General features: G+C 46.4%; 1 protein-coding gene across 1 annotated transcript; it reads left to right on the forward strand.

The window, feature by feature from the left end:
• The first annotated feature begins 7,352 nt into the window (after window positions 1–7,352).
• On the forward strand, window positions 7,353–17,331 carry LOC144688684 (ubiquitin-conjugating enzyme E2 C-like). Its single transcript, XM_078555518.1, has 6 exons — window positions 7,353–7,790; window positions 8,774–8,801; window positions 8,978–9,064; window positions 9,965–10,169; window positions 16,008–16,067; window positions 17,104–17,331. Exons 1-6 carry the CDS (start codon window positions 7,693–7,695, stop codon window positions 17,151–17,153), a joined length of 528 nt encoding a protein of 175 aa, XP_078411644.1. The 5' UTR covers window positions 7,353–7,692; the 3' UTR covers window positions 17,154–17,331.
• Window positions 17,332–17,708: the final 377 nt, after the last annotated feature.

Consider the following 17,708-nt stretch of genomic DNA (forward strand, 5'->3'; position numbering starts at 1 on the left):
TGTTGTCGTCTTTACCTAAGCAGTTGATCTTCCTTATTTTCTCCCAAAGCAAAAACAGCCCATCAGCTTTTAAACACAGTTTTCCAAAGCATGTTTTTTCCCCAAAGCCATAAACCACCATGTGAACCTTTTGTAAACAGTCCACCGGGGCCAGGGGTTTCCAGCTTCTTTAAAACTGCTCAATTACCTTTTCTTGTAAAATGCTGTCTTTTTCAGGAACGCAGCAACCAGAGTCCTTGCATTAACCCTTTAAGGGACAGTGTCTTTTAAAACACAAAATTCTTCCAGAATGTTCTTAGCCCTTGAAGATGAACCATTTTCTGTGATTAAAGCATTTGTGAAACTTGCCAGTGATGCCCAAATCCCACGAAAGAATGAAGAGAAGAAAAAATTGTTCATTCGGAGAGCTGGTGCAGACACGATTAGCTAAATGGCCTCCTCCTGTGCTGTAATCATTCTGACATACTTTCAATCCCTTTTCCCACTTGTCTAATCTAGTCTTGGCTTTTGACAGTTTCTGCCTGTTGCACTACCAGGATACCCATCTGTAAGTGACAATGGGCGGACAATATAACTCAAAACAAAAACAGAATTACCTGGAAAAACTCAGCAGGTCTGGCAGCATCGGTGGAGAAGAAAACAGTTGACGTTTCGAGTCCTCACGACCCTTCGGCAGAACTGAAGTAATATTAGGAGAGAGGTGAAATATAAGCTGGTCTAAGGTGGGGGGCGGGGGGAGAGAGAAGTTGAGGGTGGGGCGGTTGTGGGGATAAGCAAGCAGTGATAGGAGCAGGTAATCAAAAGATGTCACAGACAAAAGGATCAAAGAGGTGTTGAAGGTGGTGATATTATCTAAGAAAAGTGCTAATTAAGAATGGATGGCAGGACACTCAAGGTACAGCTCTAGTGGGGGTGGGGTGGACAGACTAACAAAGTATTGTAGATTTAAAAATAATGGAAAAAGGTGGGAAAAGAAGAATCTATATAAATTATTGGAAAAAAAAAGGGGGAGGGGGAAGAAACGGTGGGGGGAGGGGGAGTTTAAGATCTAAAGTTGTTGAATTCAATATTCAGCCCGGAAGGCTGTAAAGTGCCTAGTTGGAAGATGAGGTGCTGTTCCTCCAGTTTGCGTTGGGCTTCACTGGAACAATGCAGCAAGCCAAGGACAGACATGTGGGCAAGAGAACAGGGTGGAGTGTTAAAATGGCAAGCGACAGGGAGGTTTGGGTCTTTCTTGCGGACACACCGCAGGTGTTCTGCAAAGTGGTCGCCCAGTTTGCGTTTGGTCTCTCCAATGTAGAGGAGACCGCATTGGGAGCAACGAATGCAGTAGACTAAGTTAGGGGACATGCAAGTGAAATGCTGCTTCACTTGAAAGGAGTGTTTGGGCCCTTGGACGGTGAGGAGAGAGGAAGTGAAGGGGCAGGTGTTGCATCTTCTGCATGGGCATGGGGATGTGCCATAGGTGGGAGTTGAGGAGTAGGGGGTGATGGAGGAGTGGACCAGGGTGTCCCGGAGGGAACGATCCCTACGGAATGCCGCCAGGCGGGGTGAAGGGAAGCTGTGTTTGGTGGTGGCATCATGCTGGAGTTGGCGGAAATGGCGGAGGATGATCCTTTGAATGCGGAGGCTGGTGGGGTGATAAGTGAGGACAAGGGGGACCCTATCATGTTTCTGGGAAGGAGGAGAAGGCGTGAGGGTGGATGCGCGGGATATGGGCCGGACACGGTTGAGGGCCCTGTCAAGGACCGTGGGTGGAAAACCTCGGTTAAGGAAGAAGGAGGACATGTCAGAGGAGCTGTTTTTGAAGGTAGCGTCATCAGAACAGATGCGACGGAGGCGAAGGAACTGAGGGAATGGGATGGAGTCCTTACAGGAAGCGGGGTGTGAGGAGCTGTAGTCGAGGTAGCTGTGGGAGTCGGTAGGCTTGTAATGGATATTGGTGGACAGTCTATCATCAGAAATTGAGACAGAGAGGTCAAGGAAGGGAAGAGAAGCGTCAGAGATGGACCATGTGAAAATGATGGAGGGGTGGAGATTGGAAGCAAAATTAATAAATTTTTCCAGGTCATGATGAGAGCATGAAGCAGCACCGAAGTAATCATCGATGTACCGGAGAAAGAGTTGTGGGAGGGGGCCGGAGTAGGACTGGAACAAGGAATGTTCCACATACCCCATAAAGAGATAGGCATAGCTGGGGCCCTTGCGGGTACCCATAGCCACACCTTTTATTTGGAGGAAGTGAGAGGAGTTAAAGGAGAAATTGTTCAGTGTGAGAACAAGTTCAGCCAGACGGAGGAGAGTAGTGGTGGATGGGGATTGTTCGGGCCTCTGTTCAAGGAAGAAGCTAAGGGCCCTCAGACCATCCTGGTGGGGGATGGAGGTGTAGAGGGATTGGACATCCATGGCGAAGAGGAAGCGGTTGGGGCCAGGGAACTGGAAATTGTTGATGTGACGTAAGGTGTCAGAGGAATCACGGATGTAGGTGGGAAGGGACTGGACAAGGGGAGAGAGAAGGGAGTCAAGATAACGAGAAATGAGTTCCGTGGGGCAGGAACAGGCTGACACGATCGGTCTGCCAGGACAGTTCTGTTTGTGGATTTTGGGTAGGAGGTAGAAGCGGGCCATCTGAGGTTGGGCGACTATCAAGTTGGAAGCTGTGGGAGGAAGATCTCCAGAGGAGATGAGGTCAGTGACAGTCCTGGAAACAATGGCTTGATGTTCTGTGGTGGGGTCATGGTCCAGGGAGAGGTAGGAGGAAGTGTCTGCGAGTTGATGCTCAGCCTCCGCGAGGTAGAGGTCAGTGCGCCAGACAACAACAGTACCACCCTTGTCAGCGGGTTTGATGACAATGTTGGGGTTGGACCTGAGAGAACGGAGTGCAGTAAGTTCAGAGAGAGACAATATAACTGCCAAGTTAAACTTAGAAGAGCCACTTTACCTAGAGCGATCAATTGCCGAGAGAAAGGTGGCCCTTTAAGATTTAGCAGAACTTCCCCTCACTCTTCCCAGTCCTTCAGCAATGTCTCCACCCTGCCACGAGCAGGGGCTAGGTCAGAGGCATATGTGAGGCACCATTCCTGCCAAGGTTAAGCTGCCACTACTAGAATGGTTCCAGGGATAAGTTACATGGATAGACTGCAGGAGCTGGGGTTGTTCTCTTTAGAACAGAGGTGGTGATAAAGAGATTTGAGAGAGGCATTTAAAATTAGATTGTAGATAGAGTAAATGAAGAAAAACAGTTTCCAATGCCTGAAGAATCAATAATCAAGATACAGATTTAAGGTGATTCGTAAAAGAACTAGAAGTGACTTGAAGAAAATCCCCTTTTATGCTGTAAGTGGTTAGGATTGAAATGTACTGCCTGAAATGGAGGTGATTTTCTGGCATGGAAGTCTTCCCTGGGCTAAGCCATTGACCCCCACCGTAGCTATTGGGCAGTACAACACAAGTGAATACTGTGCAACACATTTTATGATTTCCATTCTTCCCCCACCCCAATAGGGTTATTTAGTCTTCTCCCAGGATAGACACTAGCAGTTGTTCTGTGCTGAACAGCAGCAGCAGCTTCCTGTTGATATTTGTCCAGTAGAATTGGAGGATTTTACTCCCATTGTCCCCCCTCCCTTCCTCTCCACTTCTCCCATCTCTGGTATCCACTTGTTGCTTCTGGGCTTTCTATAAATATCCTCTTCTAATACTTTACCCCATCCAGTTATCCCTTCAGATTTTCTGTGTTCAGACCTTGCTTGTGCTGATCCAATTCATGCCTTTGTTAGTGTAACCCTGTATCCCTGATTTCTCATATCTAATGTCATCTCATACAATTCCATTATACTTTGCTAGTATAAGAAAGGTGTCATAGCTGGATCCTCTCTTGATGACACTATGTCTGAATTTGCTTCATCTCTGGCTGCAAGCTGGGAACAGAGCTGTGGAGGTCCAAGCGAGTGCACCAGATCATCAGTCTGGTATGTTTTAAAAACAGAGAGAGAGAGAGAAACAGTTAACATTTCAGGACCATGGCCTTTCATTAGAATTGGAGATGTAATAGGTTTTCAGCAAGTACTGAGCAGTGATAGGGAAAGCAAGAGAGATTGTGTCCAAAGCGTTGATAGCACAAGGCAAAGGTAGATGGTAATGGGTCTAGAGAAGGTGTAAATGGAAAAAGCAGATTCATCACTTACAACTGCCATCTGTAAAAATAGAGACAGGGTGCGATTTGAAATTGTTAAACTGTGTCAAGTCCAGAAGGTCAAATTGAAAGATGAGATGCTGCTCTTCCAGCTTGCTTTATTAGAACATACAGGAAGCTGAAGACAGAGGTCAGAACGGGTGGAAATTACAATGACAGACAACTGGAAGCTGAGGGCCACAGTGCAGTCAGATCACAATAAATAAAACACAGAATGAGGCTAATTGACACATCCTGTCCCCATTGCAAGAGCAACTCAGCTAGTTCCACTCCTCTGCCCTTTTTCCTGTCGCCATGCAATTCTTTTCTGTTCAGGTGCTTATCCAGTTCCCTTTTTGAAAGCCTGTTTCAGTCTGTCTCCACCACATTGTCAGGCAGATTATTTCAGATCCTAACCATTCACTGCTTAAAAAAAGTTATTTTGCCAATCATCTTAAATCTGTGCCCTCTGGTTCTCAGTCCTTCTGCCAATGCGAACAGTTTCTCTCTATCTACTCTGTGCATACCCTTTGTGATTTTGAATACCTCTATCAAATCTCCGAACAACCCCAGCTTCTCCAATCTATTCACACAACTGAAGCTCCTTATCCCTTGAACCTTTCTTGTAAATCTTTTCTGCAGCCTCTCGAAAGCCTTCACATGCTTCCTAAAATGTGGCTCCCAGAATTGGACACAATCCTTCAGTTGAGGGTGAACCAATGTTTATACAAGTTCACCATAACTTCCTTTCTTTTGTACTCTATGCCTCTATTTATAAAGCCCAGGATCCTGAATGCCTTATTAACCTTTTCTCAACCTGCCCTGCTATCTTCAATGATTTGTGCACATATACCCCCATGCTCCTCTGTTCCTGTACCCACTTTAGAATTGTGCTTTAATTTTTTATTGCCTCTCTACATTCTTCCGACCAAGCTGTACAACTTCTCTGCAGTAAAATTGATTTGCCGCTTATTCATCCATTCCACCAGCCTTTCTATGTCCTCTGAAAGTCTATCACTATCTTCCTCGTAGTTCACAACACTTCAAAGTTATGTGTCATCTGCAAATTTTGAAGTAGAGCTTTGCAGACCCAAGTCTGGGTCACCAATGTTTATCCAGCAAAGCTGTGGTCCTAGTACTAATCCCTGTGGAACCCCACTGTGTATGTTCCTCCAGTCTGAACAACAATTGTCCACAACTGCTCTTTAACTTCATAGCCATGCTGCTGTGGGCTTTACTGACAAGCCTGTTACGTGGCACTTTATCAAACACTTTTGGAAGTCCATGTACACCACAACAAAAGCATTATCCTCATCAATTCTCTCTAATACCTCATCAAAATAACTCAGATTAAGTAAAAAAATTTGCCTTTAACAAATCAATGTTGGCTTTCCCTAATTAATTCACGTGTCGAGCTGTAGTTGCTTACATCCAGTCCCCGTGCACCATTCCTGTATCTAAGGAGCTTTGGAAGATTATGGCAGTGTCTACAATTTCCAACCTGACTTCCCTCAGTATCCTTCAATGCTGCGCATCTCATCCATTCCTGGTGACTTAGAAAGCCTGGCTGTACTTCAACTTTATAATCCTCCTATTTTAGCCCATTTAATGTGTCAACTATCTCCTGTTTCACTGTGGCATAGGCAACATTGTCTTGGTAAAAATCAGATGCAACATGAGCACTTTGCATTTAATGCACAGGCAAGCCCCCTGCCTCCAATCAGCTCCAGAGTAAGTGCCTCAGCGCACCAAGCAGCTCACAGCAAGTACCTCAGTGCACCAAGCAGCTCACCGTGTCTTGGGCCCAACCATCTTCAGCTGCTTCAACACTGACCTTCCATCATTAGGTCAGAAGTAGGGATGTTCGCTGATGATTGCACAATGTTCAGCACCATTCATGACTCCTCAGATGCTGAAGCAGTCCATGTCCAAATGCAGCAAGAACTGGACAATATCCAGGCTTGGGCTGACAAGTGGCAAGTAACATTCATGCTACACAAATGCCAGACAATGACCATCTACAACAAGAGAGAATCTAACCATCACCCCATGACATTCAATGGCATTACCATCACTGAATTTTCCCACTATCAACATCCTGGGGGTTAACATTGCCCAGAAACTGAACTGGACGAGTCATAAAAATATTGTGGCTACAAGAGCAGGTCAGAGGCTGGGAATCCTGTGGCGAGTAACTCACCTCCTGACTCCCCAAAGCCTGTCCACTATCTACAAGGCACAAGTCAGGAGTGTGATGGAATACTCTCCACTTGCCTGGATGAGTGCAGTTCCCACAACACTCAAGAAGCTCGACACCATCCAGGACATCCGCTTGATTGGCACCACATCCACAAACATTCACTCCCTCCACCACCGACACATAGTAGCAGCAGTGTGTACCATCTACAAGATGCACTGCAGGAATTCACCAAGGTGCTTAAACAGCACCTTCCAAACCCACGACCACTACCACCTAGAAGGACAAGGGCAGCAGATAGATGGGAACACCATCACCTGGAAGTTCCCCTCCAAGTCACTCACTATCCTGACTTGGAAATATATCACCATTCCTTCACTGTCACTGGGTCAAAATCCTGGAACTCTGTTCCTAACAGCACTGTGGGTGTACCTACACCACATGGACTGCAGCGTTTCAAGAAGGCAGCTCACCACCACCTTCTCAAGGGTGATTAGGGATGGGCAATAAATGCTGGCCCAGCCAGGAGTGCCCACATCCTGTTAATGAATAGAGGAAAAAGTTCCATTCCCCAACCACTCCTGTGCTCTCTGACCTACACTTGTTCCTAGTTCAGAAATGCCTCAATTTTAAAATTTTAGAAGCTAGTGAAACCCACATCCCCTGAATGATAAAAAAGCTGGCGGCTTAGTGCACCAATCAGTTTGCACCATGTCCCTCAGTGTACCAGTCAGATCACAGCTTGTCCCTCAGTACACCAATCAGATCACAATTTGTCCCTCAGTGCACCAATCAGATCACAGCTTGTCCTTCAGTGCACCAATCAGATCACAGCTAGTGAACAGTTGTAACAACGTTCCATTCATTGTTTGTCATCGGTCATTTCTATGACGTAACCTGCTACTAGGCAACAAGTACATAAATAGCCGCGGATGATTGGCTCAATTAAATATAAACTCCAGTGTGATTGGTGGAGTGTTCACGGGATTAAATTTCAAATAAGCTGCGGGCACGAACTGAATTTCAGAGACAGAGAGCGAGCGAGATACAGATACACGCACAGAGACAGACAGACAGACAGAGAGAGATATACACACACACACACACACACAGAGCGGAAATACTGAGAGGCGATAAATAAAGAGGGAGCGACAATACAGAGACAGACAGTGAGTGAGTGCAGAGCCAGTCAGGGAGAGCCAGGCAGGGAGAGCCCGGAGTTCCGTGTCCAGAAACTGGGTCACAGGGACAGGCAGCCGGCGGGGAGACACTCAGAGCCGGGTCCGGGAGAGGCAGTAAACCCAGGAGTGGCCCAGGCAGCATGGCCCAGAATGTGGATCCCGCCGCCGCCGGCTCAGGAGCCGCCCGGAAAGGTAGTGAGAGCGGTACGGCCATCGCCCGGGGCTCGGTGTCCAAGCGGTAAGTGCCCTGGGTGGGGGTCGTGGGGTGAGATCTGGGGGAAAGGGGACTGGTTGGGGGGGGGGAGTGGGTGGGAGTGGGGAAAGGGACTGGTTGGGGGGGAAAGGGACTGGTTGGGGGGGGGAGTGGGTGGGAGTGGGGAAAGGGACTGGTTGGGGGGGAAAGGGACTGGTTGGGGGGGAAAGGGACTGGTTGGGGGGGGCAGTGGGTGGGAGTGGGGAAAGGAACTGGTTGGGGGGGGGGACAGTGGGTGGGAGTGGGGAAAGGGGGGAGTGGGGATGGGGAGGGGGGGAGTGGGGATGAGGATGGGGAGGGGGGGAGTGGGGATGAGGATGGGGAGGGGGGGAGTGGGGATGAGGATGGGGAGGGGGGGAGTGGGGATGAGGATGGGGAGGGGGGGAGTGGGGATGAGGATGGGGAGGGGGGGAGTGGGGATGAGGATGGGGAGTGGGGATGAGGATGGGGAGGGGGGGAGTGGGGATGAGGATGGGGAGGGGGGGAGTGGGGATGGGGAGGGGGGGAGTGGAGAAAGGGGAGGGGTGGGGGGGAGGGGTGGTGGGGAAGAGGAAAGGGGGTGGTTGGGGGGAAAGGGGGTGGTTGGGGGGAAAGGGGGTGGTGGGGAAGAGGAAAGGGGGTGTTTGGGGGGAAAGGGGGTGGTGGGGAAGAGGAAAGGGGGTGGTGGGGAAGAGGAAAGGGGGTGGTTGGGGGGAAAGGGGGTGGTGGGGAAGAGGAAAGGGGGTGGTTGGGGGGAAAGGGGGTGGGGGGAAGAGGAAAGGGGGTGGTTGGGGGGAAAGGGGGTGGGGGGAAGAGGAAAGGGGGTGGTTGGGGGGAAAGGGGGTGGGGGGAAGAGGAAAGGGGGTGGTTGGGGGGAAAGGGGGTGGGGGGAAGAGGAAAGGGGGTGGTTGGGGGGAAAGGGGGTGGGGGGAAGAGGTGCTGGTCTGGATGCACTATCCTGTCTTACTGTGTTGGTGTCTCTATTGCAGGTTGCAGCAGGAGCTAATGACTCTGATGGTGAGTTGTTTTATTGGGTCATCTTGCTCCTTGGTTGTGAAAGTGTCATTTTGGTTTATTTTGTTCAGATCTTACTATGTTTGCTTTTTACTAGAAAACCCGAGGTGAAACAGTTCTGTGTGGGTTTTTTTTTCAAAGTTAATTTGCTGAGGAGGATATCCTGTTTTGACTTTCAGATGTCTGGTCACAAAGGAATTTCCGCTTTCCCTGAATCGGACAACCTATTTCGGTGGATTGGAACCATTGATGGTGCTGCAGGGACGGTGAGTGAGTTGTTGAGGTTGTGCTGGTTTTACTAGTTTAGATTTGAAGTGAGTGCCAGTGGACTGGAACCTTTTGGAGTGGGACAGGATCTATAGTAGAACCATTTCCCTGGGCTATCTCATCCTTCCAAGCTGCAGCGTCAGTTCATGATCCAGATCTCTGCTTTGGTTCTGATGGAGTCTGAAGTATAAGGGCTGAGAACATCCTTGCTCTGTATCACTGGACTTCATTCCATTGACTCTGACTGATCCACAGTGATAACTGGAATGCTCAGATCTTCAACTCCTCAAGCTGGGTGTTGGATAACACTGATCAATATTCCTGGGGTGACATTCCTAAAACACTCTACTCTGTCATCGTCCATGGGGTCAGCTATACTGAAGCGAAAGATAATTCATGTGAACAGAAGTAAACCAATTTGACCTTTGAGCCTGTTCTATTATTCATTTGTTTATGGCTGACTCTACCTCCATTCGAGCTTTTGCATTGTCTCCAACAGGTTTCCTAATTTTATCAAACCAAAGTGTCTCCTTAGATGGCACAAAAAATGATCATAAACACCCTGAGAAAGAAAGGAGCTGTAATTAATTAAATCATTGTGCATCTTTCTGAATGCATATACCTCTGTACACACGGACTGGGTAGTGAGTGGGCTCTGGGTTTGTCCGTCTCTACACATGGACTGGGTGGTGAATGGGCTCTAAGTTTGTCCATCTCTATACACGGACTGGGTGGTGAATGGGCTCCGGGTTTGTCCGTCTCTATACACTGACTGGGTGGTGAATGGGCTCTGGGTTTGTCCGTCTCTACACATGGACTCTGTGGTGAATGGGCTCTGGGTTTGTCCATCTGTTCACACGGACTGGGTAGTGAATGGGCTCTGGGTTTGTCCTTTGCAGGTTTATGAAGGTCTGAGGTACAAGCTCTCGCTGGAATTTCCCAGTGGATACCCATACAACCCTCCAACTGTGAAGTTCCTCACTTCCTGCTACCATCCCAATGTAGACGGAGAAGGGAATATTTGCCTGGATATTCTCAAAGACAAATGGTCAGCACTTTACGACGTCAGGACAATCCTGCTCTCGATTCAGAGTTTACTGGGAGGTAAGAATACTCATTCTGTCCTATACTGGAAGGGGCTACTGCAGCTCACAACTCCCTAGCAAGATTTGTGCAACTGATTGGCTGGGCGTCTCCAATAGGGGAGTCCGCAAGGCATGCATCTGATTACTGCCTTTCCATAGGAAATAGCAGGAATAGGCCATTCAACCCCTCAAGCCTGCTCTGCCATTCAGCTAGATCATGGCTGATTATATACCTTAAACCATTTTCCTTCATTATCCCCATATCCCTATCCCTTGATATCTTTAATGTCTAGAAATCTATTGATCCCTGTCTTGAACATAATCAATGACTGAGCGTCCATAGTCCTCCGGGATAGAGAATTCCAAAGATTCACCATCCTCTGAGTGAAGAAAAACCACTTCAATCCTAAATGGCCTGCCCCTTATTCTAAGACTAAGTCACCTGGTTCTAGATGACCCCCCCCAACCCACCCACCAAGCCAGAGGAAACATCCTTCCTACATCTACCTTGTTGAGCCCTGCAAGAATTTTGTAGGTTTTATTGAGATCACCTCTCATACAGGCTCAGTTTCCTCATGCTGTCCTTTGTTGTACTCCTTCTATGGCAAGTATGTCATTCCTTGGGTAAGGAGACCAAAACTGTATGCAAGACTCCAGGGTGTGTTTTGTGGTCATTTCCATTTGTCAGGGCTGTTTATTCTAGACAGTGTCATCTCAGCAAGACCCTTGTTCAAAACTGCCTCTCACCAAGCTTAAAGTCACTATCTTTTTGACCTTTCTAATAAATTCAAGTTGTGGCTCCCCTTAGCTGAATTACTGACTGGATGTGGTGCTGTTTGGGGGCCCTTGTCCTCAGCCTGTCAAGGTCAAATGACACCCTAGACTTCTGTGACAAAAGTAAACTATCTTTCCTCATCCTTCTTGACCTGTCTCCAGTCCTTAATGTGATTGACTACACCATTCTTTCCAAAGCCCCTCCACTGTAGTCCAACTGGTTTGGCAGGGACACTAGAGTAATTAATATATTAAGTAAAATACAATAGTCATTGCAGGACCGGTGATGTGTTGCTACTGCAGCATATGGGAGCTGCTGGATACCAAGATGATCCAGGGCGCAAACATCTGTAGTAAGTGTTTGCAGCTCAAGGAACTTCAGATCTGAGTTAAGGAGCTGGAGTCTGAGCTGCACACACTGTGTCACATCAGGGAGGAGGAAAGTTACCTGACACTTTGCTCCAGGAGGTGTTCACACTCCTTAGATTAGGTAATTCAAACTAGGACTGTGATCAGGGACAGGAGGGTGTGACTGCAGGTGAGGCAGATATAGGGACCTAGGGAGTAACGTTTGAAGAGCCTCGGCCCCTGTAACTGTCCAACAGTGACGAGGTTCTTGCAAGCTGTGTGGGTGGGAACAGGGACTGCAAGGGGGATGAACGAACTGACCATGGCACCGTGGTACAGGGAGCCATTCATGTGGGGGAGGAAATAGGAACATAGTAGTGGTAGGCGACAGTATAATTAGGGGGACAGATACTGTTCTCTGCAGTTGTGAGCGTGAGTCCCGAAGGCTGTGTTGCCTGCCCGGTGCCAGGGTTAAGGACATCTCCTCAGGGCTGGAGAGGAACTTGGAGTGGGAGGGGAGGGACCCAGTTGTCATTGTCCCCGTTGGTACCAGTTACGTTGACTGGACTAGAAAGGAGGTTCCGCTGAAAGAGTTTGAACAGTTAGGAGCTAAATTAAAAAGCAGAACCTCCACGGTAATAATCTCAAGATCACTACCTGAGCCACGGGCAAATTGGCATAGGGTAAATAAAATCAAGAAGTTAAATGCATGGCTCAGAGATTGATGTGGGAGGAATGGGTTTCAGTTCATGGGGCACTGGCACCAGCACTGGGGTAGATTGGGGCTGTTCCGATGGGACGGGCTTCACTTGAACCATGCTGGGGCCAGTGACCTGATGAATCGGAATAACTAGGGCTGTAGAGGGGGCTTTAAACTAAATAGAGAGGGGGGAGGGTTCTGGAGAGGGGATACATAGGCTTACAATGCAAAAGGATATGGCAGCATTGTAGGGCAGCTATTGAGGTAATGATTCCCAGAGTGTGACCGGAAGGGACAGAGTGTACAAACATAAAAAACAGCGGCAATAGAGTCAAAGGGGGGGAAAATGGTAAAAAGGCAAATTTAATGGCTCTTTAATTAAACACACGCAGTATTCTGAACAAAATAAATGAATTAACGGTACAAATAGATGTTAACGGGTATGATCTTGTAACCACATCTCTAATGGCTATAAGGAGATCAAAGCTGGGAACTAAATATTCAGGAGTGAGTGACCTTTGGAAAGGGCAGGAAGGAAAGGGTGGTGGGGTAGCTTTGTTAGTACTGGATGGAATAAGTACAATGGCAAGAAATGGTCTTGGATAGGAAGATGTAGAATCCATATGGGTGGAGGTAAGAAATAACAAGGGGAAGGAGACTCTGGTGGGAGTAGTCTATAGGCCCCCTAACAGTAGCTATACTGTAGGACAGAATAAATCAGAAGTTAATGAGGGCATATAAAAAAGGCAGTACATTAATCATGGGTGACTTTAATCTTCATGTAGATTGGGGAAAATCAAATTGGCTGAGGTAGACACGAGCAAGAATTCAGAATGTATTCAGGACAGTTTCCTAGAACAATATGTAATGGATCTAACCAGGGATCAGGCTATTTTGGATGTGGTAATGTGTAATGAGGCAGGTTAAATAAATGATCTTGAGTAAAAGGTCCCCTAGGAAACAGTGACCATAACACGGTAGAATTCAGCATTCAGTTTGAGAGTAAGAAATTTGGGTTGGGAACAACTGTGCTAAACTTAAGTAAGGGTAATTACAAAGGAGCGAGGGCAGAGTTGACTGTTGTGGACTGGGAAAGGAGTTTAGCAGAAAAGACGGTTGTTGAACCAATGGCAGACGTTTTTTTTAAAAAAAATAGTTCATGACTCACAACACAGATATATCCCAGTGAGGGAGAAGGATACTAGGAAGGGGGTAAATCAACCATGGCTAACCAAGGAAGTTAAAGATACTATCAAATTGAAAGAAAAACACACAATGTGACGAAGATTAGTGGTAAGCCAGAGGATTGGCAAAGTTTTAAAAACCAACAAAAGATGACCAAAAAAACAATATAGAGGGAGAAAACAAACTGAGGCTAAACTAGCAAGTAATATAAAAACGGATAGTAAGAGCTTCTTTAAATATATAAAAAGGAAGAGAGAGGCCAAAGTGAACAGCCCCTTACAGAGTGAGGCTGGGGAAATAATAATGGGGAACCAGGAAATGGCAGAGGAGTTGAATAAATACTTTGCATCAGTCTTTACGGTAGAATGCACCAATAGCATACCAAATATACTAAATAATCAAGGGACAAAAGGTGGGGAGGAAATAAATACAATAACTATCACTAGGGAAAATGTATTAGGGAAACTGATGGGGCGAAAGGCTGATAAGACCCCTGAACCTGATGGGTTGCATCCTAGGATATTAAAGAAAGTAGCTACAGAGATAGTGGATGCACAGGTAGTAATTGTCCAAGAATCCTTAGATTCTGGATAAGTCCCAGAAGATTGGAAAACTGCTAATATAACATCCTTATTCAAAAAGGGAGGGAGACAAAAAACAGGTAACTATAGTCCAGTTATCTTAACATCACTGGAAAAATGATTATTTTAAATTAAATGAAAAACTATTATAAAGAATGTAAGAGCAGAGCATTTAGAAACGCATAATATAATTAAGCAGAGTCAGCATAGCTTCACAAAGGAGAAATTATGCCTAACAAATTTATTAGAATTCTTTGAGGAGGCAACAAGCAGGATAGATAAAGGGGAACCAGTAGATGTAATATATTTGGATTTCCAAAAGGTGCTTGATAAGGTACTGCACACAAGGCTACTTAAAAAGATAAGAGCTCATGGTGTTGGGGGCATGGTAAGCGGATTGGATAACCAATGGAAGACAGAGTTGGGATAAGGGGGGCATTTTCAGGATGGCAACCTGTATCTAGTGGAGTGCCACAGGGATCAGTACTGGGGCCACAATTATTTACAATATATATTAATGACTTGGATTTGGGAAGAGAATGTACTTGAAGTGAATGCACTATCGCCAAGTTTGCAGATGACACAAAAATAGATGGGAAGGCAAGTGGTGAGGATGACTGGCTACAGTGGGATATAGACAGGTTAAGTGAATGGGCAAAAACTGAGGATGTCTGTGAGGGACCCTCCCTCTCCCCCTCCGGCCCCTCGGAGTTGCCATACTGAGTTAATCACTTCATTAGTGGCTGTGTTTTCAGCTAAGCTCTAAGCTGAGGAATTGCTTTCCTCCCCTTTCAGACACTACTTTGACTAAGCTTCTGGTCATCCGTTCTAACTCCATATGTAATATGTAGCTTGGTGAAAAATCTAGCTTCCCCCGAAGTGCCTTGGAATGTTTTTGCTCCAATAAAGGTGCAATAATAAATATAAGTAGTAGTTTCCACTGAGCTGGGGAGACCCAGCTCATTCTAATCAAACCTTCTTTGAAAATATTGCTGGTTTCAATCTATATTGAAGGTATTCTCATCACTGCTATTCCTCCATGCCTTGTCCTTTATGCTTTTTGATCCACAGAGTAAGTTGGCTCGCATACGATTACGGTGTTAGAGATACTCTCGTGCTGGTGGGTGGTAATGAATGATGTCGGGCTGAGGAAGAGCAGTGGGGATTGAGGCCATATTTCATTTGCGTTTTAAATAACTCGTGTACTGGTTGGTGCGGAAGCCCACCATACTGAGCGTGCACATTTCTCAATTCAAGCCAGGTCTGATACGTTAGTCAGTGCTTCAGGGACTTGTCTACCTGATGCCTACAATAGGGGTAGATGAAATAACTGATTTTATCCCCCCTCCTATTTCTGTGCTTGCCATGTAAAGCACTGAAGGAAGGCTTGGGTGGAAGGAACATGGCACCATCCAGAATTGACAGAGTTTGGGACACTGTGGCCAAAGATTAGAGCGTTGAGTCTTTATAGCTCACTACCATGCCTCTGTTTGGCATTGGGTAAAGTGTTTTTTAAATGTTTTATTGGAAAATGGAACTTTTTTATGCAAGTACTTCCTTGCTCCTGCTCAGCCACCAAGTTGGAAAGGTTATTCCCTTGGAATGAATCAGTGTAGGAATGCCATCTAATCAATTGAGTTAGAGCTGCCTACTGTGAGCTGTCTTATTCTCCAGCAACTGTGCTGGGTATTATTCGGTACAGACACTGTTGCCTTGTGCCAGGAATTTGAGTACAGAGGTGGGACTTGGAACTTTTTGTGAAATCAAGTGGAAATGGATTGGGGGACCCATATAACACCAAGGGAGAGATTAGGAGGGGTGGTGAGGCAGGACGAAGTTTATGGAAGCGGGGAGACCAGTGCTGAGTTCAACAGTGACTGAAGCCTTGGCTGAGTGGTTGAATTAGTGGTGGAGGAAATGAAGATTCCTGGTGATGGACAGGATGAGTCAAAAACAACAAAGGCTTGAGTAACCCTCGTGCAGTGTTAGTGCGTTTGACCTTCTTGTTAGAAGTTGGGACTCATGACTAAGGGGCAGTTTGTAGTGCACAAGTACAGGAGCACAGGTCCCTGCGGAAGCTGGCGGGTCTGCTAGAGCCATAGATAGCAGCCCAGGGAGATGTGGCCAACTGTATCAGGCAGCTGGGTATCAGTGGTGAATTCCAGGTAAATGTTGGTTTGGGTGAGAATGGAGAAGCAGGGGCCTCAACTGTATCTGACTCCAGACCCAATCTTTAATTAACTTCTCTGTTTCTTCACCTCCCCAATAGAACCAAATGTGCAAAGTCCCTTGAATGTTGCTGCAGCTCAACTATGGTCTAACCAGCAAGGTAAGAACTTGTTTAAACCTCCTCCACTCAGCTTGGGGTGCTGAGGGGAAGGAAAGGTACCTTTCTAAGTATCTACACTGCAATTACTGCCCCATGTGTCTCTTTAAGCTTAAATGTCCCCTCATTCTAGATCCACAATCAGAGGAACCACCCTCTACCTCACTCACTGCTTCACAAGAGCGTCAGTGAGCAGCTTATTGCTGAGTAAGTGCTGCTTGACAACACTGTCAACGACACTTTACATCACTGATGGGGTGGTAATTGGCCGGGTTGGATTTGTCCTGCTTTGTGTACAGGACATACCTGGGAAATTTTCCACAGTGCTGGGCAGATGCCAGTGTTGTAGCTGTACTGGAACAGCTTGGCTAGGGGCATGGCAAATTCTGGAGCACAAGTCTTTAGTACTACCCCGAGGATGTTGTTAGGGTCCATAGCCTTTGCCGTATCTAGTGTGCTCAGCTGTTTCCTGATACATGGAGTGAATTGAATTGGCTGAATACTGGCATCTGTTATGCCGGGGACCCAAAAAATGGGTTCTAACTGAAACCACTAAATTTGTGCTGATGTCCTGGGTTTCTAAAGGTAGATCAGTGGGTGAGGTGTTTCAAGTATATAGGGTTGTAATTGATGATAGATACTGAATGCATTGTGTCTGAGGCGGGAGCTTCAGGCTCGGGCTTCCAATCTAAATATATCAGTGACATGGGTGGAGAGAGAAGGGGAATGGTGAAGTCACCTTTTTAGTTAAGGTAATTTTAATGTGACCAAACTTTATGCGCTGAATCTGTTCCTGGTCTATATTATCAAGCAGGCTGTATTTGCTAGCTAGCTTTTTACATTTCCAGTGTCCCTGTGAAAGGTTAGGGTTGTTTTAAAGTGATGTCTCACTGGGGTTGGTGATCAGTGAGGTGTTTCTCCTGATTTTATTCAGTTTCTGCTTGACTGCAGGGTGTAATTTCAGTTGCCCTCTGCTGAAATGTCTTGAAGGTGTATTTGGGGAGAATCTGTCAGTCTGACAATGCTGTCTCTGTTACAGAGTACAAGCTGCGATTACATGAAGCATATGCTCGACAGCTGAAGAGTTAAACTGAGATCTGCTGTCTTACCTCCTGTGATCTTCCTCCTGGTTCTCCTGTGTTTCTCTTTTGAATGTTTGTCTGTCTGTCCAATTATGATAATGGGCACATGTTTATTTTTAAATTTACCATGTGAATAAAGTGCACTGTGGCTGAATATTTTCTAATAAACAGCATTGAAACAATAAGACCTGTTGTTGCTTTGTTCTGTGCTGGCTATGGGTGAGGTGACTACAGAGGGGATGGAGTGGTGAGGGAAATTTAAGTCTCCAGGAGTTTGAAATTATAGTGAGTGTAGGTGATGGACATTTTGATCCATTGCACCCATGAACCTTAAATGCTCTTTTCATACCGTATCAAATTCCCCATTACCTCATTGCCTGATGACTCTCTGGGATTGGATTTGTATATTACCTTTGTCCTACTAACTTAACGTTACTTCAACACTTACTATTGAAAACAACTTTACACTCAACCTTTCTTAGTCTTGCCCGCGTCCCTTGGATCCCCTGTTAATCCCTTGTAGTGATAAGTCCAACCTTTTCCTTTCTACCTTTTCCTCATA

Source organism: Cetorhinus maximus, chromosome 13 (assembly GCF_964194155.1).
Source record: "Cetorhinus maximus chromosome 13, sCetMax3.hap1.1, whole genome shotgun sequence".
Classification (NCBI taxonomy): Eukaryota; Metazoa; Chordata; class Chondrichthyes; order Lamniformes; family Cetorhinidae; genus Cetorhinus; species Cetorhinus maximus.

What these genes read in the sequence shown, in the direction of transcription:
- LOC144688684 (XM_078555518.1), top strand. Translation starts at nt 7,693, where the DNA reads ATGGCCCAGAATGTGGATCCCGCCGCCGCCGGCTCAGGAGCCGCCCGG. An exon ending in CGGGGCTCGGTGTCCAAGCG is followed by an intron (nt 7,791 to 8,773) that starts GTAAGTGCCCTG and finishes TCTCTATTGCAG; the next exon opens with GTTGCAGCAGGAGCTAATGA. An exon ending in ACTATGGTCTAACCAGCAAG is followed by an intron (nt 16,068 to 17,103) that starts GTAAGAACTTGT and finishes TCTCTGTTACAG; the next exon opens with AGTACAAGCTGCGATTACAT.